The 27,622-nt window shown below is 29.9% G+C and overlaps 1 protein-coding gene and 1 long non-coding RNA gene across 4 annotated transcripts in view; one reads left to right on the top strand and one right to left on the bottom strand.

Moving 5' to 3' along the window:
- LOC114123668 (neither inactivation nor afterpotential protein C) overlaps positions 1-18,104 on the top strand; it is a 33,917-nt gene extending 15,813 nt beyond the window's left edge. The window contains exons 12-28 of one of the 3 annotated variants that reach the window (XM_050205847.1): positions 220-554; positions 1,808-2,018; positions 2,956-3,097; positions 3,602-3,755; positions 4,236-4,552; positions 5,072-5,364; positions 6,739-6,888; positions 7,354-7,457; positions 12,882-12,938; positions 13,705-13,752; positions 13,981-14,111; positions 14,623-14,816; positions 15,485-15,588; positions 16,305-16,375; positions 16,453-16,583; positions 17,204-17,303; positions 17,407-18,104. In XM_050205847.1, coding sequence (XP_050061804.1) covers positions 220-554; positions 1,808-2,018; positions 2,956-3,097; positions 3,602-3,755; positions 4,236-4,552; positions 5,072-5,364; positions 6,739-6,888; positions 7,354-7,457; positions 12,882-12,938; positions 13,705-13,752; positions 13,981-14,111; positions 14,623-14,816; positions 15,485-15,588; positions 16,305-16,375; positions 16,453-16,583; positions 17,204-17,303; positions 17,407-17,658 — 2,794 coding nt within the window. In that variant the 3' untranslated portion in view covers positions 17,659-18,104. Of the gene's footprint in view, positions 1-219; positions 555-1,807; positions 2,019-2,955; positions 3,098-3,601; positions 3,756-4,235; positions 4,553-5,071; positions 5,365-6,738; positions 6,889-7,353; positions 7,458-12,881; positions 12,939-13,704; positions 13,753-13,980; positions 14,112-14,622; positions 14,817-14,883; positions 14,987-15,484; positions 15,589-16,150; positions 16,208-16,304; positions 16,376-16,452; positions 16,584-17,203; positions 17,304-17,406 lie in introns of those variants that run through there. The other 2 variants (XM_050205848.1, XM_050205849.1) reach the window with 2 other exon arrangements.
- On the bottom strand, positions 5,371-9,395 carry LOC126551757 (uncharacterized). The gene is made up of 3 exons (XR_007605653.1): positions 8,265-9,395; positions 7,860-7,924; positions 5,371-5,500 (listed from the first exon to the last, which is right to left on the bottom strand). It is a non-coding gene; the product is annotated as an uncharacterized LOC126551757 (long non-coding RNA).
- Positions 18,105-27,622: the final 9,518 nt, after the last annotated feature.

Genomic DNA, 27,622 nt, shown 5'->3' with positions numbered 1-27,622 from the left:
TTTTAAAGTTTTAAAAAGCTAAATTCTATGTTTAACTGTGTTACGTAATGGCCATTAAGTATATTTTATTTTAAATACAATTTTAAGTTAAAATGATTCATATAAAAATTTTGATCGTATTATAATACTTGATAACTCGAAAAATAAAAAAATATGATACCTGACTATGGTATTTATATACATACATATTATAATTAATTTACACTTTTTTATTTTTAGAAATTGTGGACAAAAGAATTTCCACATATTCTATGATTTTTTTGAAGCGGCCAAAGCCGATCATGTTATCAACCAATACCACTTGGAGGAGGATTGTCGGTATAGATACTTAGTGGGTGACGGTTCGGAAGAACAATTTCGATACCAGCCCACGTCAAACGTGAAAAACTTCAACAAACTGTTGACTTGCATGAAGGACACGTTGGAGTTTACGGATGAACAGTTGAATACGACGTGGAATATTTTAGCAGCCATACTCAACCTCGGCGAGCTAAGCGTTTCCGACGATGACGATAGCGAAGTAAAGATCGAAAGCGCCGAACTCATCACGAAGAGTAAGTAATTTAATCTATATAGGTATTAATTTGTACACTCGCCACACTTTTCATAAGGATTTAAACTTTAAAGTACCCCACGAAACTAAACAAATATTTTAGAGTGGGTACTAAGAAATTCAATAAAAGGCGAACTGTGCTTAGTTTTGCTTGAAATTCAATATAGACGCAATATTATATTGTACATTATTAGTAGTTATTAGATGTATTTTATTCGCAAGTTTTAACAATGCAATAGGCTTACCAAATAATATAAATCCAACTGTACAATATTTCGTAACCGGTCCCGCCGACTGAACGCACAGACTTTTATTAAATACATATAGTAATAAAAATATTAATTATCTTAACGCCCACGTTCCTACTGCTCAAACACGACACCGTCGCGTACACTAAACGTGTTTATTATGAATACGTTATAAACAATAATTATTATACAAAATGTACGTAGATAGCGATCAAATCACAAACAATTTGTCCGCACGAATTATTTCTAAAACTCACGACTAAATCGCTCCGGGCGAATGACGCCCACGTATGGTGCGATGTTCTAGAGAAGAAATTTGAGTTTAATTCCGAATAGGTATCGTAACGACACACAATATACAGTATACACAGTATAATATTAATATGTGTACGTGTATGTAGGTAGATAGACACTATAGGCAGATAAGTACTTTACGGTTTGATCGCTTGTGTTATACGAAATCGTACAGAATAATATTAAGACAATAATTTCATTATGGATGTACTAATCATTTTCCCGACGTTTCGCTCATTATAATAATGTAATAGGAAAGCGGTTTTTTTTTTATCTATAGTTTAAAAATAAAAACGTTGTGATTTTATCGATATGTTTTTCGTGCTTGTACGGATTATACGTAAACGGAACAGTGTCACATAATATTATATACATATTATATAAACTAATAAAGTCCCACGCTTTACGATTAATGACAAATTAAGAGAGATACAATGCATTCAAATCGTTATTTTTTAACTACTCACTGAGATCGTACCGTTTTAAAATGTTGTTTCGATGATCATTCGCGTTTGCTCTTAAAATTCAAAAATTATTAATTAAGTATTTTTACAATGAAAATTATTGTAACTTGGTTTACGATGATAAAATCCCGATTTTCTCTGTACCCACATTTTAATTATCAACTACATTGCAGTCTATAGATATAACCGTTACAGCTGTATACGCCTTTAACCACAGTATATTCAATAAAATCACGTTTTTTTTTCAGTCGCGGAATTGTTGAAAGTGGACTCGAAGAAACTGAGCTGGTCGTTTTTGAATTACTGTGTTGTGGTCAACGGCACTGCGGTTCGTCGCAAGCAAACGATCTCGGGTGTATACGAGAGCATGCGAGTGTTCGCCCAGACATTATACGCCAGACTGTTCGATTGGATAGTGAACATCATCAATCTAAAGCTTTCATTTACTAGGGCCATATTGTGAGTTGAAACGACTGCGTGTTGTACGTGTGGTTTTAAATCGATTCTGAAAAAATAACTATACTATCTATACCTAACAATACTGTCTATACCTAACTATATAGTTTTATATTTTAGACAAAACAACGCTCGCGTATTTAATATAAAATTATTAAAAAATAATTATAGTTATAATTGGACGGTGTTTGTGAAATAGGTTATAAGTCATTTTTTTTTGACATTTTTGTATTATACATTAATTTAGTAGGAAATTTCGAGCTGAGTCGTTTGGTGCCATTGTTAATTCTATATCTGTTTTTGTTACCGAAATACATCCATGCGCGGTTAGACATGACTGAAAAAAGGCTGAAGTCTAAACTCATCAGTTTTCAGGAGACACGAAAAAAGGTTTTTTTTGCACCTTTTTGTTTATTGTTAATTATTTTTTTTTTTAATTAATAAAATTAATATTTTAATCTCAATTTTATAAAATAAATGTTAATATTTTCAATTTATCACTTCATTATTTTAATTGACTTGTGACAAATATTTGCGTTACCAATATTATAATATTATAAGTAAAAGAAAACAAATATGATGAGTATTTAATGTAAGTACCACAAGTAATATAATATTATATTATTATTATGTTTTATGACACGTGCCCTTTATTACAAAAATTATGGTTTTATTCATGTGTGATTAGATACAAATTAGTATGCGAGAAAAGGCACAAGTCATACAATTATTAAATTCAAAGTGATAATGGTCACAAGTCAATTAAAATAAAGAAGTAATACATTTAAAATATTAATTTTATCAATTAAAAAAAAAAAATAACAATAAGAAAACGATGCGAATAAAACTTTTTCGTGTCTCCTTTTGACTTATTTACTCATTTTTATGAACACCGTCCTATTATATTGTACTTGTCATATAAATATCAAACTGTTTGCAGCGGAGACACGCACGTGGTGTACTTGATGGACACTTTCGGTTTCGAATGTTTCCGCCAGAACAATTTGGATCAACTGTACGTCAACTGTCTAAACGAACAACTCCAATACCATTACAATCAACGGATGTTCGCGTGGGAAATGGTAAGTTTTGAAGGGGAAGGAAAAACGATTGAAATTATTATAAAATGTAATATTATATTCGCGGAAGTATGATATTAGGTATTTTTATCGGTGTTCAACACGATGAAACTCATAATATTTAGTACCTAGACTTCCAAAAAATTAATTATTTTTTATTTATTTTAGAGCCGTTGACTTATAATAACGTGTTACACATTATATCACACTTAAATATCTCGTGACATGACAGCTAGAACCTAAGCAGTAGGTCGAGTAGTACTTAAGAAATTTAAAGCGATCGCGACAATAATGCAGATTATGATGTATATAAAGTATTTTATTATCATTACGCGCCGGTCCATAAAATATACAAAAGAATCTTCGCATTGTTTTATGTTCTTTTGTAAACGATCGTTCTTATGGTTCGATGTGTCAGTTGCGTAAATCATGGCATCTTTATATCTTATTTTTCTATGGTTTGTCGGCTCTGCGTCGACAAACAGACTAATCAAAGTGTCTGTGCAGCAAGACTTGGAGGAAGAGGGCATGGACCAGTACAGCATGCAGTACCGAAACAATAAACCGATAATAGATGCACTTATGAATAACCCAGATGGACTTTTTTACATGTTTGACGATGCTACTAAAAACTGTGAAGAAAACTGTGAATACATCACAAGTAATAAACATACCATCAAGTCATATAGTAATAACTAATATAACACTATAATATTTCATAAATTCCTAATAAATAAATCAGTATAATCAGTATACTCTCTCTGTTTTAATTATCAAAAACGACGCTTGTTGTATGTATTAAATCAAAACTAATTGTCGAGTTAATATATATTTTTTTAATAATTAAATACTAATTAATAGTTAATAGTTAATAGTTGTATAGATATGCATACGAGAATATAATATTTTATTAAACAATCATATTAATCATACTATTTTCCTGATTATTTAAAATTTGGATCCTAACTAAACCAACCAAATTAATTTTTGATATGGTGCAATAATAATTAAAAATAATCATAAAAAAAAAAGTTATCATAATTAGTAACTCGATAATTTATTTTACTATTTTACGATGTAACAATAAACCATAAAAAACAGTAGGTGTGAAAAACTAAAAATATTCTCATTTGTATAATAGATGCACTAGAGATGAACCCCAAAGAACCATACATCCACGTGGTCAGTTCAAAAAGCTTTAGTGTCGCACACTACAGTGGCACCGTCTCGTATCAGCTTAAAGACGTACTAGAAAAAAATCGTGACTTTTTGGCACCCGAAGTTGTCGAGACAATGCGCATGTCCAAAGACAACGTGATAAAGGACTTGTTCTCCAACCGGTTGACAAAATCTGGAAATCTAACAATTTGCAGAGATAAAACTTTATTGGTAAAAACTAAAAACACTAAAATCAGTCGATGGGGCGCTGCGTTGATGTCAGAAAAAACACCAATTCGAGTACGTAAACAGTGTTATAGTAGTAGTATATTATTACCCGTATTTTAAGTACAATTTTTTTTATTTGGCTGTTCTAATATATTACATACCCATACTTTTTTTTCGGAAAAACGATATTGAAAAATTTCTAGAGTAGTAAATTCCCAAATCATCGGAATAAAACGAATTAAAATAATAAGTCAAGTAATATATTTAAAATTAGACTAGATAATATTCGAATAATAAAACTCCAAAAAAAACCAACATATTTTCACTATATAGGTACTCGGGTTATAAACTATAGGTGTTTTGGCGTTAACACAAATTCCATATACACAAAGTAAAATTCTAAAACATTTACGGCCAGTATTACACTAAAAAATAATGACACATACCTATACAACGACTGTATAATCAGTCAGGAACAATGACAATAATATTAACTATCGATATCGCATAGGCCGATATTATCATATTCTATCTCGTTGAAAGTATTAAAGCGACAATACTTATTAATATTATTATTGTGCACCCTCGCAGAGGTACAACACGGAATCTCGCGGGGAATATTCGCAAACTCGGCGCATGCGCACCGCGTCTGCGGTGTATCGGTCCAGCAGCATGGAAATCCTGCGGTCGCTGGCCGACACGGCCGAGCACAAGAACGGCGTGCACTTCGTCCGGTGCTTGCGAGCTACGCTTACCGACGAGCCACTCGGCTTCCAACCGGAAGTGGTCAGGCAGCAGCTCAAGGCGTTGTCCGTCGTCGAGACGGTGTCCGCCCGGCAGGACGGTTACTCGTGCCGGATATCGTTCCACGAGTTTATACAGAGGTAAAGTATAATATATACGATTGGCCGCGGATACGACATTGGCAGTGTGCTTTGATTAAACACGTCTGTGTGGTTCACTATTTTGACCGCACGTCAGTGGAATAATAATATTATGATTGACACCCTCTCGTCAAACCTGCACTTTCAGGACATTAAAATATTATTTTTGTACTACTCTGTGTGATTTAATACAATACTACGGCTATAAAATATTTAAATGATGAGGTGATGTTTTTTTTTTTTTTTTTACTCTTTAACCCAACCACAATCATAGATAACACAGTGTGACGTGATGCCTATCTTATTATTTGACTATAGAATGAAATATTGTTTTAATTTGATATTCGGCTGAAAAGGAAAAACATCGCATTTCGAAACTTTTGCAGTACATTTCACTGAATACAAGACCCTGTGTACAAGCTTCTGTTGTATAACTTATACTAAAAAAAACACTCTAGGCCCTATATTTTGTAATTCTCTTGTGTCTATTGGATATTATTTATTTGAGCTTCGGCTGTCCTAAGTAGTATAGTCGATCGAAAAAAATGTCTTAGAGTACTATTTAAAATATAAAGTAAATATAAATTTATTTAAACTTAAACTTAAAAGAAAAAAAAAGTGAATAACAAAGATATAGCGCTCTAGGACTTAATAAAATAAGCTTTGATTGAACCTTATATTATTAATTTTCAACTTGCGCTTAATCAAAATAAGGTATATATTTATATATTATTTATAGAATTTAATACACTCAATAAAACTTCTTCTTTTTTCTCTGTTTAATTATCGATGATATAATATTACAAGTCGATGCTGTGATTATAGACTATTTCGCATAGTAGATATAGACTATAGGGCTCATTACTCAGCTTGCAAAAATTCTCTCCCTTCTGAGTTGTAATACAAATAATTGTTTTTGATTCTCGATTCAAAACACAGTATACATTATTAATAAAACATTACCACACGTTATATCATCATATATATTTATTATTTATGCTGCATATTATTTATTTTAATACATAATTATGAATATAAATAAGAAAAATTTGTAGGTAAAAATATACGAGAGTTACACGCTACATGGTTCAATAGCCTAAATTAAATATACTAATATTTTATTTAGTATACTCGTAAATACGATAATTATAGTTTCGTAAACATATTATAAAATAATATTTAACAAATTAAAATAACTACATTTATTTTTAAAATTAAAATTAGCTAATTAGCTGAAATAATAACTTTTCATAACATTCCTTAAAAAATCTTTATAAGTCTGTAACTAATTGCTTAAAATATGTATTGAATAAGTAAAAACAAACTATACCTACAACAGTCAATCATAATGATGAAAATATGATTTTCACACAGGTACAAGTTTTTGGCATTCGATTTTTATGAAAATGTTGAAGTCACCAAGGAAAACTGTCGATTATTGTTGATTCGTTTGAAAATGGAAGGATGGCTAATTGGAAAGAGCAAAGTTTTTCTACGATACTACAACGAGGAATACTTGTCTAGGTACGTAAAACAGCTAAACAATTGAAATAACATGTCTATCGTTAACAGGACTACTGAATAAAATATCCATGGATTGGAATCTTGATGATATTTTGGTTTAGATTTTGATTGAGCTTTTAAAAAAACGAAAATTTTGATTTCTGTTTTCAATATAGTTTTTTGATGAAACAACAATTTCATTTCCGGCTCTTCAGAATATTTCAGTTTTTGCTAATACCGATTTTCATAAATCCAATTTAATTTATTTTCGATTAAATAAAAAACACAAATTAATATAATTCATCCACGAAAAATTACTTTAATACTATCAAAACATTTCTTTCTGCTTTGGTTCTTAAAATATCTAAGTAACAATTTTTTTCATCACATATGCTACTTTTAAATGTATATATATTTTTTATAATTCAATTACATATAGGTAATAATATTTTATAATAATCTATAATTGTAAAAAAAAACTTTCAGACTTTACGAAACACAAGTGAAGAAAGTCATAAAAGTTCAGTCAATGCTCCGAGCGTTCATTACAAAAAGGAAAATTGCACCACAATTAATAAAACAACAATCTGGTAATGACGATGCGTTAATGCAGTCTTAAATTTTTAAATTAGTTTGTTGAAGTAACATACAATTTTATTACTTTTTTTTTGTATTGTTATATTATTATTATACTATTATAATCCATAGTTATTAAATTATTGTAGTAGATTCGCGTCATGTAGTTTTGTTAGTTGGAAAAATAATATTAATAATAAAATAAAAATATATTCTCAAATAATTAACTTATTTTTTTTATATATATATACAATTTTTTAAGAGTTAGGAAAATTCTTATATTATTATAATTTTGTGTTTCTCAAATCCAACAATCGTACTATTACAGTATACATTATATAACATATTATTACCCACATATTATTTTGGTGAATGGTCATACCATTAAATTTACATAAAATTATACTATTACTTACCATTACTGTTAAAGGAACATTTCTTTTCTAGCTAATTTAATTGTTTTTTTTTTTTTTTGAATCTCCTGAAATCATAAATACAAATAGGTTAAGCATTATGTTAAAATAAAAACATGTTTGGAACTTATATACGAGATGTTTTAAATCAAAACTAGGTGGTCTTAGTAATGCAAACTGCAAGAAAAAAATCCAATTCGCACTAATGATTTCAAAGCTTTTCGCGACTCGCATATGTAAAATAAAATGCTTGTATAGTAAAATAATGAATGCTTTTACACTATCAACAGTGTCCGAAGAGGGTCGTAAACAATAGCTCATTAAAAAATACTGTAATGTTGTTAAGCCAAATTTAATTGCACAACTAATCTTATTACTCGAAATCCATGTTAAAATAAAAATATTTACTTATTTTGTCAAACACAGAGATCATCCAATTTTGTTTGATTGTGAACTGGTAGTTGAATTTAACGATCGTGATGAACATTAAATCATTTCAATTGATTATGTTATAAAATATTATTTTAGAAATCTCAACTTTTCTAAAACTATACTCAGAGTTCGAGTAGTTAGAAACTTAGAAACATAAAACTGCTAAAGTACCTCTAATGCAACGATAAAACTAGAATAACATATTATGCAATAGTAGAATAGTAATTATACGCGTCATAGAAATAAAACATTACACAATAGTATTGAATAGTGTAATAGAATAAAACACCGGTTACTATAGATATTAAATAAATTTATATCGATCACCGATGATTAAACCATAGAGTATTCTATGGATTAAACGCCAATTTTTTGGAGAAAAAATTAAAAACGCGTAACAAAACATGGGTACTAGATATTAATTATTTACCAATAAATTATATTTTATATAATAATACCATAATTATTTTAATATATTAAATGTATTACAGTTTGATGGGTCTAGTATTATATTTTATATTTTTTAGGACCATTTTAAGGTCTTTATTTACTGTCCTTGGTAATATACAATTTAATAATTTAAAAACTACAAGTTCGAAATTTTATATACTCGTAAATTCATCAACATTTAAAAACAAATCGACTTTTTAATAATAAAATATATTAGTTTTCATTTGAAAAAAAAATGTTGATGCCGAAGGGGTAAATTATATTAACAATTTAACTTTTAAAAATGACGATCTTTAACATACTAAAAGCTCCAAAAATCAGAATTTGAAAAAAAAAAATAGGTATTAAAAATGTGGGTGAGTTTGTTTAATGAAACAGCCTATATGCTATACGAATATAAAGAGATAGATAAAATATTTTTATAAGAACTACCGCTTCTCGAGATTAACTCACTGCGTTAAATTGTTTATAATACTATAAAAATTAAATATTTAATATTGTTAAACTACAGATTTAGTAAATCTAATCGGTGGTCATACCGACATGACATTATCATAACATAATAACCCCCCCCCATCTCCAATAAAAATTGCTCTTATACGCCAACATAAATTAAGTATAAACCAATCATCGTAAATTGCAATCGTTTTTGATATTCACATGAACGAATTGCGAGTTAAGTTAAAACATTATAATCGTAGTAATAATGACAATAATAATCCGCGCATAATAATACACAGCGTAAGTGTACGCGTATGTATGTATACATATATGCATTATGTGTTGTACGGCAAGGCCGCTACTTGTGCACGACCAAAGGGGTACATGTCATGACGTTGATGACGATGACAAGCGCTCGCGTTCGGAGGATTTGGTGCGGGACCCTCGTGTTCGGGAGGTTCCTGTCGTCATCGATGACGGGGTGGTAGTTCCCTGCTACTCCGGACGAGTGGGCAGAGATTATTTCGCTTGCCCGCGGGGCACAGGGGGTGGCTTTTTAATTGCGCTTATCCTTTGAAGTCGGCCAAACGGATCAAAGGTCTGGTCGGCACCGCCGAGGGGCCGCGAGCGCACAAAGAGACTTTACTCTCCCCGCGGCGGCCCACACAGCCCCATTCCACCCAAAGCCCCGCATGGTATGCTAACACACACACAAATGCTCGCAAACATTATATTATACGATTGCGGAGAGACGACGGAGATTTAAACGTGCGATCGGGTGGGAATGACGGAGAGCAAAAAACTAACGAAACGCGACAAAAAAAAAAATCTCTTCTCCGCCGCTTTCGAGTGTACCTATACACTAGCTTTTTTGACACACACACACACACTGAGGTACGCGTAAAACAATAAAAACACGCAAAAGTGGTTTTTCATTTTGAGCTCATTTATTATTTTGTTATGCATAGGTTGATAGGTAGGTAAAGTTCTATTATAGTAACGCCGCTATAATACCTCTCTACCGGTTTATTTTTTTTTTAAATTAGTTTATACACTACTGAAATAAATATTATATTATGTACTCGGAATTCGCTGCAGGATCAAACGACAGACATATCAACTAAATACACAGTGTGTCAGTTTTCCAATCACAATCCGTGGAAATGGAGGATAATGATATGTGCATAATAGTATATATATCTGTTAGTGAAAAATAAATCGTTTGTACAGACGGAAAATAAATACTGATACTGCAGATATTCAAAAATCAATTTTTATTATTATTATTATTATTATTATTTATTTGATATTTACTTAAAAACTAAACATACATAAACATATTAAAAATCTTACGACTTTGATTTATCGCGTGGAAAAATTTACAAATTGCTCCAATGTTCTCTTCTTTGAGGGATTGATGTAATGACGGAGGGGTCTTACTTCTTAAGGATTTTCCCGTCTTCGTTATTTTTAATAATTGGTTCCTATAACACCGCGGAGTTCGACAGCATTTTATACAGCTATATTTTTGCTGAAAAATCTCTGAGAAATAATCAAATTTTACATATTATACCTAATAAATATCGATCGAGTTGTAATTCAAATAAACACTTTTTACTTTATATTATCAAAATTACATTGACATAGATTGTTTTGATGTAAAAAATAATTCATTCGACATGATCGTACATATTTTATATTTTGTAATAAATACGCTATTTGTCGTGCTTTAGTAATACTAATGGTCGTAAAACAACTTAAAACTTTTTATTTCTATAATCGAAATCTGAGAACCGACGAGACACGGTTTAAATCGATAGTCTACAGCTAAACCTATTAAAATATTACTGTACCTACACTTACACGAAATCTGAATTCGCACGTTCTGGAGTACAAACGGCAGTGGTGCTGTTAGAGTGGTCTAACTGCTGTCTTATGATCGACGTCAGCTCCCATATGGGTCAGTATAAATGTTTTTAATTGAGTAATAATTCGGTACTTGAATAATAGTTGTATGCATTTAAATCTTAGTCACAGTTTTGTTGCTGTTTTTTTTTTTTGTTTTTGTTTTTAGTTTGCTTTCTCGATCTTCATAAATTCAAATGTAGATATACCTTTATACTATATACTCGACTTGGGTGTATACAGAGGCTACGGTTTCAGCGATATTTATTTTAGATCGATTTTGTCGTGTATTACTTTGTTAATATTGATTGAGTGTGTAGAATGTTTCATATATTTAATTTAATTTATTAAAGCTGGGTAATGTGAATTTAAGTGTTTACCTACTCGATTATCGTTGCTCGCGCAAATTGATTCGATGTTATGTAGTAATTTATGTGTAAAATGTTAAAAAAATATATAAGTTCATTTTATTGTCTCATTCGTAGATATTTCATGATGTAAAATTTGAATGGCTATACAGATTACAATTTTTTTTTTTTTTATTAAAAACAACAAAATATACATTGAACCAGGCTTTTGATCAATTGGTGGGTGTGGATTAAAACCCCCCATCGCCCTTTTTTTGAATCTATTAACAGCTATTGGTTTTATCGAATTATAATAAATTTATTTCTGCATTACTCCTGAAGTGTAACGTACAATCAAAAAAATATAATTAATAAACGCTTTTCATGCACTTAATGCTTTTTATTATACTATTTTTATTTTTTTATAACCATCTCCAACAATAAATCCTGCACGTGGGCCTACACTGAACGAGTATAATATTATACATAGTTGAATAATTTCTCGATTTCCATGTTTTTTATTTTCATTTTTAAATGTAGTTTGAAAAGTTTACCAATTAACGATGGACGTATTCGGTATTATATAATAATTACCTATTTATTAGTTTTGTTTTAATATTTTTGTTTACCTAACAGCCATCAATAGTATTGCTGGATAGACATTCAAATATTTACGTGTTCGGTTTCTCAGATTTTGATGTAAAACGTGTGAATTCGGTATCAATAAATGTTAACATATTAAAATAAATACTGAACTAAATATTACAATACATTATTTTTATTCATTATTTGTAAATATATTATTATTATTATTATTATTATTATTATTATTGTTGTTGTTGTTGTTGTTGTTTTATTGATCGAGAAAGCGTAGTTTTCAAAAATTTCCTGTGTTATCAAAATATTATCGAATTCGTACCACATTTTCTGAAAATAGTATAATGTATATCTCAGCAAATAAATTATAAATACAATGAAAACATAAATCCTTCATCGTGTAATATATTATATTATATAAACCATGTTTATATTTTATTACATTTTTTATATTAGATGTTTTTAGATTTTTATAATAATTTTGATTGACATTTACCCCGTCAATAATTTCTTTAAATACAAATATCTTACATGACTACACATAATATTAGTATGTAATATTATGTGTATATTTCTAAAACACGTACGCCCACGTATATTTTAACAATTATATTAATTTCGTATTTATTATAATATTTTAATGAGATAACTATTCTATTAAGCATAGCTACTTACTCATTAGTCATTACCCAGTAATTATAGATACATTGTATTTTTTACATACTTTGAAGTTTTACTTTTGGTTTTTTTTTTTTTTAAATATAATCTACATTCGCGTGTTGTCAATATTGAAATAAATATTTAAATTTTATTTTAATAATAAAATAATATTCGTATGAACTATGGTTTTCAGCGAACAAACGAAAATATTCAACGACTCACGAGGAAGCCGCTCTAGTCATACAAAAACGTGAGCATACAATATTTAATGTGATATTAGTAACTTCTTAACTGTGCGTATTGTACGTATTTTACACAGCCACTATTGTATTACTTTTTAAAATAGTTCACACCAAGACGAAAATGGTTGCACATAAATCTATAAAAAATGATAATATGACGGTGGTAAAAGGCTTTACCAAATTTGATAAAACTGATGACTTAATTTTCTCTTAAAGTATATGATTTGTGTGAGATTTTAAAACACATTTTGTATCATACATATCTGTTTATAAGTTTTAAATAGATAATATAATATTGTCCAGTAAACATACGCTAATCACTAAGCAGGTGATTAAATCATCCGTCAGGTTACTGTGTTTAGTTTTTTTTTTTTTTAATTTTAGAAATAAATAACAATCATTAGAGATTTACAAAATATTTATTTGATAACGTTCTATACATATAACATAAATAAATTAAACGTTGTATAAATATTTAGTTAAATATATCTATACATTTTTAAGATTTCCTTCGAAATCAAACACAAAAGGAATAGTTCGTAATACGGTGATAATTGATAAGACAAACTGTCTGATTGACACACTTAAATTATAATATATGTTAATTTTCGAGGCCTTCGTATTATTATTATACTGTATATAATATACCGACCACTTATCGAGAATGATTTTTACTCGTCGATAAATCATAATCAATGACAGACAACACTGAGATCAGCCACATGTTTAAAAAATATAAATTGATTTGGTAAATTTGTTTTTATTTTTGTTTAGATTATAAGGGATATCAAGTGCGAAATAAAAGCGGTTCAATACAAATAGGTAAGTACCAATAAGTCGATTTATAATATAAATGTTATTTATTTTATAAAAATAATATCATCTTCCGGTATAATAAAATATTAAAGCTTTACTGAATATAAATTATCTATGGGCATATTCATTTTGAAAAACTTTGATATTTAAATGATAATATCTTATTTAATTTATATTTTAAATTGTATATACATTTTTTACACAAAACTTATTGCTAAGCAAATGTTTTATCAGATAAACTTGATGCCAAAGGACGTAAAAGAATGAAGATGGTTTTCAATAAATGGAAAGGAAAATCAATTTATCAAATCGTACTGTTGGATCGCGCCAACAAACTTCAAGACGTTGTATACTTTTCGTTACAGGTAAGTTTTAGTCTGTATGTTTATCTACTTATTATGATTGTTGTTGTTGTTGTTGTTATTATTATTATCTATCGGTTATCGTATAAATAATATACACCTTGAAATATTCCATCATAATACACTATCTTCTTTTTTTCTGAGCGAGTACTTATTTTTTTTTTCATGTCCTCGAGAGTTTCTATAATGTAGAATCTATAAATATAATCTGAAATTTTTCGAAATTTAAACGTTTGATTGACGTAATCGAGTCATCAATAAATCCGTAAACACCTACGTTTCTCTAGCGGAACTCGGAAGTACCTACACGACGTGTCGTGTCGTGATCTCCCGTAACCGAATGTTTATCTGACATCAGCATTCAGTGTCTACACACATCGATAAAACGACTGTCTACTCGGAAGCCCTGCATGATCGGATTCCGATTGCTCTCGGTCGCTGTGACTGATCGATGACTATGTCCTTATTGTGGTTCTGTGTATAATGCGCGGTGTAATATAGACTTCGTCCACAGGTGCATTTGTACAACCAACACGCGATTAGTAGCTTGAACAACATCAACCACCGACCGGTTATGTTAAAAGATGTGATGAGCACGACCAGCGTAAACGAATTCTTGGGCAGCAAGAGGTGTTATTTGTACAAGATACCGTTCCAATTGAATCAAATAGACACGGAAACCGATAAAAATATCTTTATAGATGAAAAGTAAGATAGTCTAACAACACGCAGTAATATTAATATTATAAAAAATATATATGATGCCGTATTGTAGTGGTACCTGTATCGTCAACAAACCAATAGTGATGCACTCAATACTTCCTACACAACCAAAACATCTTGAACCACTGTCAACTGTCTAGAATCTAGATCTAAGGATAGGATTGACTAACGGTTTATAATCAAGATACTATAAGCAAAACAACCACAATTTTTAAAAGCATAATATTTTTTTCAGTATAGACTATTGACCAAAATTAATATCATCTTAATTTTTAATTTCAATACATGACCTCATTTTTCGTTTTGAAGTTTTAATTTACCAGATTTTTTTGTTGATCAAAAGTTTTTTAAAGTTTCAAAATATTAAAATAATACCTATTCAAATTTTTTTTTCATCCGCTAAAAGAAATAGTTTATTTTTATTCATCGCAAAATAAGTTTATTTTTTCAAAACATAATATTATACAACTTTTTGTTCTTATAAAAATGTTATGTAACAATAAATCCTACATAAATCCTATATAAATTTATTTATTTTTGATTGTAAATTAGTCGTTGTTACTATGTTTGTATTTTTACGCACTTGTGGAATATGCATCAACATATTTCTTTAATGTAATAAACATTTATATTATCTGTGGTTGTTGTTTCAGTTTAACGAACAGTGTAGATGACTGCAATTGGGATTCTCCTCTGAATCGTTTACCAGAATCTACTGCTGCATTTAGAATCTTGAAACACTCGTTTGCTGTCCGAGGTAACATCATTTACGTATCGTATTTCGTAGTCTACACTTAATAATATAGTCGATTATGCGGTGTATAATATTTTATGTTAATGGAAAACAGATAGTTAGGTCACAATGGATTATAATGTAGACTTTAATTCGTACAAAAAACAAAAAACACATATATTATGGGTTGTATTTTGATTTTATAAATATATGTTTACTTGAATTCATTGGGTATATAGATATATGTATTGTTAGTTTTATTACGATTGAGATATTAAGTTTATCAGAAAAATTACAGAATAATTTTTTGTTTAAAATTTTAAAAATTAAAATATTTTTTTAAAGATATCATTGGCTTGTATTTCATACAAAGCATATTATGTTATTGTATATATGGCATAACTGTATAATATTTAATAAAATACACTGGTTAATAATAACATTTCGTGTTAATATATATTAAAACTATTTTAACCGGATTTAACCTAAAGGTACGCCTTTATTTAGATATTTTTTAACAATATTAGTACTTATTTCTATTAGTATTTCCTTGTTAGGGCATTAAATAAATAAATAAATAAGATATAAAAATAAAACAAGCTTTCGGTGGTGCTTACTTCAACAATAAATTTTAACATTACAAATAATTGAATTTTCAAATTATGTGAAATATAAAACATTTATATCCTTTTTATATATATTTTTAGATAAAATCGTATTTTATTGAATTATTTTTATAGATCAAGGCGTACAAGTGGACATCACTCAAGGAGTACGATTTACCGACAACGATTACAGTAAATCACAATTTGTAAGCACAATTGTTGTACTTTGTGTTGTATGAGAATAATGTGTGTGTATGTATTCTAAATTAATTTTTTGTAATAGGAAAACAACCGAATGTATCAAAAGAAGGAAGAAAAACCAACAAGTCGACCTGTGAGTGACAACAGATACAATACGAAAGATAACAATAATTCTAAAACTATCACTACTGCGAACAAAACAAACATTAACAAGTTCGTAGTTCGATATTTTTTTATTTATGTCTAATCTACTTTAATACAAGTATTTAAATAATAAATTTATAGATTGCGTTTGGATTATCGATGATATTCCATAACTAATATATTAATGACAAACATTTTATTCTAGAGAGTATATACTTAACCTAATCGTTGGAAAATTAATGTTGAAAAAATGAAATTTCAATTATTTTTGTAAGACTAAATCAATTCTAGCTGCGATTTTACATTTATTTCAATCCAGAATGAGAATAATGATAAAACTATATAGCTTTATTATAGGTAACATAATAGATAATACCAAATAAATTAAAACAATATGATATATATTGTAAGTACTACATAATATGAACAATGGACATTGGTAGGTACATAAAAAACTCAACATCGCTGTGTATTATCTATCTGTATAGAATTTAAAACATGTAAATGGGTTAGGTATATACATTTAAGAAACATATCTTGTTATTTTTCATCTCTCAAAAAAACATCCAATAGTCATATATATACATATATTTGAAACCAGTAAATCTGTTAGGTATATTATAACTTCCATTATATATGTTTTAAAATAAAACTGTGGTCTTCGATTAATTGAATTTGATTTTTTTTAGACCACTAGCTAAATCAAATCCTGTTCTTGAACTACAATCTAGAGGTAAACAATACCAGTCGGATTACGCTGACGAGGATGATCCTCCGTACAATTTTCAGGTTAGCTATTTCATCGAAACTTTTCTACAGCACATTTATAATTATTAATGTTACTGCCCATTTAATTATCCACGTAACAATCACTATAATGTGTGGTTCACAGGCGATTTTGAAAAAGACCAACTACAAACGTCCGTCAATAGAAGGTCGGACTATACAGTTTTCGACGAATAATTATAACGGCGGCACGGACAGATCGTACGCCGGCAGACGATCAGACTCAGTGACACGAAATGAAGACGTGAAACGGTCAAAGGACTACAAGAACGAACTGAACCATCAGCTGTCCTGCAGAGCCACGAGGACAGAGATCATACCGGGAGTAATGCTCGAGGGCTCTTCTTACGACCTTTAGACCACGCAAAAAAAAAAAAAATAAATATTTTCCACGGGATAAACGGGATGTACGGATATAATATTATTTTCACGTTCGCTTTCTAGTCGCTAAATAGTTATAATACATTTAGTTAGTAAAATCATGAAATAATATTGTAACGCTTTCTCTGTGATGAATCTGCTAGATTAAATCGCGACGATATTCACTACGGATTGTGTTACTCGCTTAACCGTTTATGTTTTAACCAGATTAGGATATACGTTTATAAATTTATAATATTCCATAGATCTTAACGTTCAATTTAAAATTATAATATACTATAGAACAATATGTACCTACCGTGCACATTTGTATTGCGACTTTTGACCATTTTAACTTACAAAAATTTGATGTGACACTGTACAATTTTAGTATCGTTTATGTATAGTACCTAATGAGTAATAAAATTATAATACATGATAGAACATTTTTTTGCAACTATTATTGCAAAAATTAATTTAACAATACTTTTTTTTTTTGATTATAATCGACATCATAATATGAGATTATATTTCCCTACACAACTGCAATACCATCTCCAATACTAATCTAGGTTATAAACCAACCATAGCTATAAAAATTGAAAAATATGTTATACTTTTAAAAACAAAATTATTTTAAATTAAATGGGACTTGACGAATTTTGTCAACATTTTTACTTTAAATCTCTATAAAAAAAAAAATCATATTTATTTTCAAGGAGGTAGATATTTTTAATACCTAGTTTTTAAATAGCAATAATAAATACTTTTTATGGCATTTTTAAGGGATGTAGATTGTAGATCCTCGAGCAAAAATGTTTGCAGTGATTCTATATTCTATGACGATGTTATAGCGTAAAATATTATAATGATATTTTATTGATAAATGTAGGCGATATTGTGGCCGATTAATAATTCACCGCATTGAAATAACACTGCAGATTTACCAGTACCCGCAATTCCATAGTAAACTGAACACTTTCCAAGTGCAAAAAAAACATACCGAGGACCCACTTTAGACACAAAAAAACATTCATCACTTCGTTCAAAATCTAAAATTGCGTTGGGATGGGGATAGCTAACATAAATATGATTACTGCGCGATAATAATATATTAGTACCTATAATACAAGTACCTATACAACTAATTATGGTTCAGATCTATGTCGACTTAACTATAATTGAGTATCATTTTACCTAATTTTACAATATTATAAAAGATTCACCAATCACCGCCCGGCCGGCTATTGAAAAGGAAAAAAAAACTCTGAAGCGATCGTCTCTCTGAATTCATCGTCCGCAACTGCCGGGCAAAATACCCCCGGTCACGCGGTTATATATGGTACTCTGTAGGTACAATATAACATTCATTATCGACGCCTACGCTTATCCGTCGGGTTAATGACATTATAATAATAACAAACGTCGTGTTTTTACGTGACGCGTATACAGTACGCTAATATACGCGTATAATACTATATCGTCGTCAATGGACGGCGTGCTCTCTCGGACCGTCACCGACCGTCGTATAGATGACTCGGGACACGACAATATAATAATACTTACACACCACGGGTTATGTACGATATATGGCTTACTTCTTACGTCTGTGAGCCGTATACTCGGCATTGTGTCCCTTTTTGCCTGCGAGCGGGTCCTGCCATCGTCGTGCGATGTCCTTATTACGTGTGGACGACGACGATGTACACACACATTATTATAATAATATGTATACATCATAATATACACGTCATAGGTAACGTATATATCACATATATCGGTCGATATAATATACATGTATAGGCGGACACGGCGCACAGAAACGCTAAACCGACAAAGCGGCGTTTGTATATATTCGAACCCGAAATGTACATATTATACACTACCAAACCGTTTATTGTTCGAGTCATCGTATAACACCACCGCACGTACAATTCGTTCGGATTATGTACCATAATATATTATTATGCCGCGTCTCTTGGACAACACACATCCGTTACACCGGCAAAATTAAAAAGGCCCCAAACCCGTTGTCCGGGAGAAATTCACACATATTGTACTCGTACGCTGCACCATACATAATACGTAATATTGCGGACACTGTCATATATTATGTACATTTTTATTGCGTTATAATATAATATAATATATTATGTATATTACACGTACAATGCCCCGTAAGCCGCACACGAATAATGATATTATAATATACACGCAGGAGAAATGCGAGTGTATGGTATAGTGTTATAATGTAATAATATATATATATACGACTCGAACGCCACCCGCGGTCATTGTGGAAAGGTATAACCGCATCACTTTTTTTTTTTTACCAAAAGAACCCGAAATCCGATCGGTAATCCCTCAAAGGTCAAAACATTATATATACACCTAATATCTATATACTCGGCGGCGCCCATTATTATATTATATTATAATAATAATATATCGACTAAAATCGAACGGCGTATAATCTCAGACGCCGCCGAGGGAACGCGTACCTATTTCAATAGAATTTCTTTATTTTTCTTTTTTTCCTCCCATCCTTTTCTCATAAGAAGTCTGTTTCGTTTTTTTTTTTGACCGGCGTTTAAAATACAATATACTATGTACATAATACGCGGCGATCGATAAAAATATTGTGACGTGACTTTGACGATCGTCTCTGCAGCTGTATAGGTACCGCACATGACTTCGTGTTGTACTCGTTGTACGCTCGTCTCGCGTGTGTGCACGGCGCATTTTTTATATGATATATATATATATATTATATATTACACAATATACGATTATTTCAGTTCGGACATTATGATAATAATAATAATAATATATTCTAATAAATAACAATAACGTGGAACGTGCAGAGGGGTATATAACAAAAAAACAATAAGTTTAATGCGTTCGCGTGTTGGGCCCGCAGCAGGACTCGGCGAGAGCCGCGAGTGACCGGTGAAATTGAAATATCGCCCGGTAAATAATTTTTATTTTCGACATTCGGCCATAACGTATACCGTATACACGTCACATCAGGATACATCACAATAATAATAATAATACGATATTACCATAATATTATATATTATAACGGCAACATGTACGCTGGAGATCATGACGTACTTATATTATGTGTATATTATAGGTATACGTTGATAAACGGTCGGTCGTATATTACGCCGTCTGCGCAGTGCGTTTGTGATGTGTACAAACAACGGTGTAGATTTTCTATACGTGCATAATATATACTACCCGCGTGTGTACACTTCGACTTCCGAAATCCGACGAATTTTTAAACAGTGTTTAATAATTCTGTTTTCAATCATAATAATCGTCTGTTTGTGTACGCATGACGAATTGTACGCTATATTTTATATGCCGCGAGACGCAATCGATCATTTTATTGTTGAATTCGTGTAGATTTACGACGTTAGTACCATATTATACCCGTGTGTTTTTCTCGGATAAAATGCTGTTGTTTTTTCGGACTGATTATTATTTATTGTTACATGTTTACGCGTTTTGGACAAATTACAAAATATGTTTATTAATTTTTGCTTTCAGCAAACTGACGGAGTTAAATAATATCAGTAATAAATAATAATTGATTCCATCACCCCCCAACGACTTAATTTAGATTATCGAAACGTCAAAAACACGAGTGGTGTCGAAAGTTTCGTCAGAAATCAGAATTTAAGAGAAAGAATTAACATTGAAAACATACGTTTTATAATACTACACGATTCCCCTGTAGGTTAATACAGTTGCTTACAATATACCTTATATTTTGTCACGTTTTATTTTACACTTAGTATTGAAAAGTTTTTAGGTACTTTTTAAAACTATAAGTATGTTTTTATTCGTCAAATAAGTGTAATTCATTGAATGCATATGTAGACAATAAAGACGTAATTAATATTTTTATAAAATGTTAATAAAACATTTTTTAAATGAAAAATAAATATATGCACACTTTTAACTGAAATTAAATTAAAATATAGGTATTATTAAATTTGATATTGTATAATATAATTCAACTGTGGACATTAATTATTATGTTAATTTCCTAATTATTACGAGAGCATATTAATAATTAATATGGTTCATTTTAAATACTTAAGTTAATCTAGATATTTCAAACAATTATAAGCACCTATAGGTATCACTGTATCAGTTAAATAATGATAAAGAAAAAAAATTGAGAAGTAATTTTCCCCTATTCAATTATTCAATAATTGATAACCGGATTAAAGAAAATTGATTCTAAAATTAATGGTAACACTATTATGAAATATTAAATAGTGTTATCACAGATTATATTTTATATTAAATTATTAAATTAACGATTAACACTTTTTAACCAGGTAAACGTCGAACCATTAAAAAACAAAGCACTCACATTGCTTTAAAATCGACACATAAATAAGCTCTACATGCAGACATTTCTATATATATATATATAATATATATAAAAACTGGATAGAGTATACAATATGCGATATCTTAATCTTAGCATCCTCCTCCTCTATAAAAAATCCTAGATCCATCATTGTGTGGCGCTAATTTTTTTATTTATTTAAATATTCTTGATTAATTATATCTTGATTAAGATGACCATACAAATTTTTTTTTAACCTATATGACAATAATATCGTTTAAAGCTTAAAATTTTAAATGATTTAAATATAATAACATAAAAATTACTATTAGTATTTGGCTTGCATAAATTATCATTTATTTTAATGGATACAACAAGAGGGGAATTTCAATTACTAATTATTATGCTATCAGATTAAAGAAAAAATCATATTTATTAAGAATATTTACTTTTAGATAAAAATAATGTTTATACTGCTGTTAGAAATAACTAATAAGTCGTTACAAACTGAATAATTTCTTACTGTTCAAAACGAAAATCGTAGTACACACAATGTATTAACGTATTAAACACCAAAATAGGACTTGTGGCCTGCAGGTGAACACGCTACCAAAAAAACAACTTCACGATGTTTCCGTCTACATAATATAGCGTATTATTATAATATGACCTCTTAACTGTTCGTATTATATTCTTAAACACTCGAAACACTTCAAAAATAACACCAAATACATTAACAGTGTTACGATCGCTCCCTTCTGAAGAGCACTGAATCTTAATGTATATTTTACATTAGTTTTACTAAAACAAAAAAAAACCGTTTCAAATACCTAATATATAATTTAATAGCCAAACGATGTGACTAAACTCTGAAAATATTATCATTAGGGTTTGAAAGTTGATGACTACTTTTCATTTATATTTTTGGAACTTCTTAGTCTACAATTGTTTCATAGTTAATACTGCGTTTAAAGATTTGTAATTTTAGATCATTTTTAATCAATTTAAATTTTCAAAAATTATTAATTTTTATTTTTTATTTTGTTTCTGATTTCTATAAAATTTTAAAATTATTAATTTGACTAAAATTTTCTTTTTTTTTATTAATTAATATTTTTCAGGTTATCAATCTACAAGCCCTATTAATCATCATTTCTTCTCTCCTCAACTGCACTTGCAAAGCATCGTCAGATTTAACCGAGTTCACGTGTACGTGCTATGAAAAAACCTTTAAAAAATAAACGCTTCGAATATTATTATTATTTGTTGTGTTGTATGTGCCTATATAATTAATTATAGGCGCAAATCGCTTTATAAATTAAAAGCCGATCGAAGCTTCAAATTAAGGATAGGTTCATACAATAAAGTAAAGAAAATTTAATGTTTTTTTTAAATTTATATATAAGGTGTTTTTTTTCCATTGAACACTATTTCTAAAAATATAGTTTTTTTTTTCAAATTTTTAGATACATGTTTTTCTACAACTATATATATTTTTTTATTTTTTTCACTCTTATATTTAATCATAAAAAACTTTCAACTTTTAATTTTCAAATAGCAACCTATATTAATAATTTCATAAATTAATAAAGCTATATTTTTTTCATGAATTTTCACATTAAAATTTTTAACTTTCGTTGATCCGTTGACGAGTTATAGGCTTAAGTTGTTCAAAGTTGGGTTGTTTTAGAAGCGTTTTAGGTTTTATATTATATACATACTATATTATAATAAAAGGGTGAAAAAACTAAAACATTTATACAGTTGTAGAAAAATATGTATCTAAAAATTTAAAAAAAAAATTTTGAAATAGTGAGTGATGGTACAATAAACCATTCTGCATATTATAATCTTTTGATTAAAAGATTATGAATTGTAGAAATTTTCAAGTTTCTATATTGTTATTTAAATGATCACTAAAATTGAACCATAACTCTTAAATTACATTTTAATTATAACTAAAACGTTTATTTTTCCTAAATAATTAATAACTGTTGTCTCCGCGTAGCCCTCGCCTCCTCGGTTATTCATAAGAACCGCGTGTTTTGAAATGTCTTGGGCAGTTTGGCTCTAATATGTTTCTTTCTACAGTCTGCACGAAGCTTAACATATATTATAAAACCTTTAAGTACAATATAAAAGTACCTATAAATATTTTCTAAAGTGAACTGTTTAGCTCCAAAATCAAGGGGAAAAGCTCAGGAAGTCGAACGTCACACAATTCGCGCCAATCGGGTTTTGAACAATACTACGTGTCTATACATGTACGCGTATCTGCGGGACTTCAAAACGCACAAGTCCGTATAGCAATATAATAATAATAATATACAGGCTGTATATGCGTACATTCCACAAGTTATTTCGTACACTTGGGATGTAAGTATATAATATAATCTTATATCACGATAATAACAATAATATTATGATATAATAGCGCAGCACGGAATTTTATCGTGACTTATGTGATATGTATATAATACGCACACACATAAGCCTGTAGTGCCGTTTGTCATTAGAATTCGGAACGTTTTTATGATATCACGTAGTGTGCGTATACCTGTATACATTGTTATCACGCCAAGTCGAACTGCGTTATATTTATTGCGTATAGGTAATATTAAGACGTATATATATATATATATATATATATTATATATTATAACACAATAATATATTATCAAAGCGTATGATAGCTCATCCCTGCGAGCAGTCCTCCGGTCGTCTTAATCGGCACGTACCCTCTCCACACACACCCACACACACACACACATATATTGTATATGTAAGTCGTATTATGGCGGTCTTACCTATATACGTGTAAACGGATCATAATATTATTATTATTATGTGGTGCCGGTGACGCCGACGCTGTCAAAACAACGACTGCAGTGCAGACCGCCACGACAGGCCTATATATACGAGTATATATTATTATTTACCTAGCTATGTGTATAATAAATGTAGGTATTATATAACGAGCATGAAAGATAGCCGCGAAACCAAAAACTATATAATATACATAGTACACAACAGAGACCGAACTGTGTGAAACGAATTTTACGTTATTTATTATGTTTTATTTTTATTTTATTTACGCGCGCGAACGTTCCGCCAAAGCAACAGGTAAAGTCGGTAAAACTGTCGGATTAGCGCCCCGTCGCAGCAGTCGCATCGTGTCCGTATATAATATATTAATATAATATATAGGTACGTGTGTGTATTACATATTATATTTGTATTGACTGCTATTATTGTGTGTACCAGTCAACCAGTGTGCATATTATACAGTCGACTTAGGTCGTGGCGGCGCTTATTCGGCGCTGCGGAGTAAACTTTGATCCCATTGTGTCGTCGGGGGACCCGTAACGGATTATAAACGTCTCACAGTGCGACGTCGTCAATATGAAAGGGGCAGAGGGAGAGATCGGAATTCGGAATATTGTACCTGACCAAAGCCTAAAGACGCGTCTATATATAGTATTGTAGCTACACGAAAATATAAAACGCTTTACTTAATATTAATAATATATATAATACATACCTTATGTAATATTAATTTACTTATGCATTATGAACACGTAAAATAAATCGTTTAAAAGACGTATAGATTGTTTTTACGTATTAAACAAATTTTGTGAAAAAGACTTCTACTTCTTTCTTATCGTTTTTTCTTTGATAGACAAGCATTGGCATTTTTTATAAGAAACCTTATTATTTTTATTTTACAAATATCCCCATCCTAAAACAGAGTTACGTATTTGAAACTATTTAATAGAACACAATTTTTATAGTAGATAATTTTCAATTACTGTTTGAAACTCAGTTACCTATAAATTATTATTATCGATGACACTGCAAGAGTGTAGTCGGATGGTCTACAAGTTGAGTAATTCAGAATATATTTTAAGCTTTTGAATGTATTACCGAGCTGTAATATTTACGGTGACCTAAATAATACCATTATGAAAACTATACTTACGCCGATATCATTACAATATTCAACCTGAGCTTTTAACGACTCGGTCGATATTATACTCCGTTAAATAATTAAAATACAACAAGAGAGTTGTAATTTTATTAAATGTCAGAGAATGGTTTTGTAGCGATCAATGTAGCTGTGCAGGACAATGCGACCGATTACAACTAATAATTTAAACGACGTAGCACGTATTCCGTGGTTGAACTTGAGTCGTTGGTGATAAGGTAGGAAGTTATAAACTAAAAAACTCGATGTTTTAAAAATGTATAACATAATATTGTACATAGTATTATAATATGTATAATATTGTTTAATTTGTAATGTATATAAATTGCGTGATTCAAATAATGTAAATAGGTACATATTATAGAAATAATGGAAATAATGCAATTTTCAAAAATTATATAAGCGCAATTTTTTGTATATTTTAATGCAATAATGCAATCAATTTATTATGTTTTTTAATACAATAACTTCACTGTCCTAATTTATGATATTATGTGTGCTGCAGTGTGTACTGTGTAAGCCGGACGAGCCGCACACTCATATTATAAGCGCACATTGCAACGTGCATCACCCCAGCCCCACCCATTTGGAATTTTTAAAAAATTTATTTACCAATATTTAGTATGTAATTTGTATGAATTTGTATGACAACTTTCAAAATTTGTGCGGCCTTGATTTTCTCGTTATCAACCAAAAACAATGGGTGGGGCTGGGGTGATGTGATTTCAGCCCCACCCAAGGTTAACATTAAATAATTCATACTCTAACCTACACCATAATTTAGTACGTAATTTGTATGAATTTGTACGACCGTTTTCAAAATTTGTACGATCTTCGTTCGCCGGAAATCGCAAGAACTTAAAAACCGGCGTCACCCCAGCCCCACCCCGCGGACAAATTTTAGCGTTTTCGAATTTTTTCCAGTCCTATGTTTTAGTACGTAATTTGTATGAATTTGTACGACCGTTTTCAAAATTTGTACGATCTTCGTTCGCCGGAAATCGCAAGAACTTAAAAACCGGCGTCACCCCAGCCCCACCCCGCGGACAAATTTTAGCGTTTTCGAATTTTTTCCAGTCCTATGTTTTAGTACGTAATTTGTATGAATTTGTACGACCGTTTTCAAAATTTGTACGATCTTCGTTCGCCGGAAATCGCAAGAACTTAAAAACTGCCTACCTGTTAATATACTAGATAATAGATTGCCTACCTGATAATATATACTACTCGCATTATTCACAAAAACGTATTGCTGTGTCCAGCTAGTAAATTACATATTATTTTATAATAAAAATATTTAATATTATATTACTAACTAATATTGTAACTCACACTAGATTGTACAATTTACATTGATATACGAATTTAATTGTATCATTATCCGTGACGGTTAAAATTAACAAGTATAGCAGTAACGAGTTTTATATTCTCTACATCGTGATTATTACGTATGTCTACATAATACGTAAGATGTATGGTAAAAACTATCTGTAGGTATTAGATTTTGAGAAAAGAACAAATTTAAGGATGAAGTTTTAAAACGTTTATTAGTTTATTACCTAATGAACAATATATGATCCATTACCTTTATATATTGTATAAATA

The sequence above is a fragment of the Aphis gossypii genome, chromosome X (assembly GCF_020184175.1).
Source record: "Aphis gossypii isolate Hap1 chromosome X, ASM2018417v2, whole genome shotgun sequence".
In the NCBI taxonomy this organism is placed as follows: Eukaryota; Metazoa; Arthropoda; class Insecta; order Hemiptera; family Aphididae; genus Aphis; species Aphis gossypii.
The sequence above is the reverse complement of the archived record's forward strand: the minus strand, read 5'-3'. Positions and strand labels throughout refer to the sequence as shown.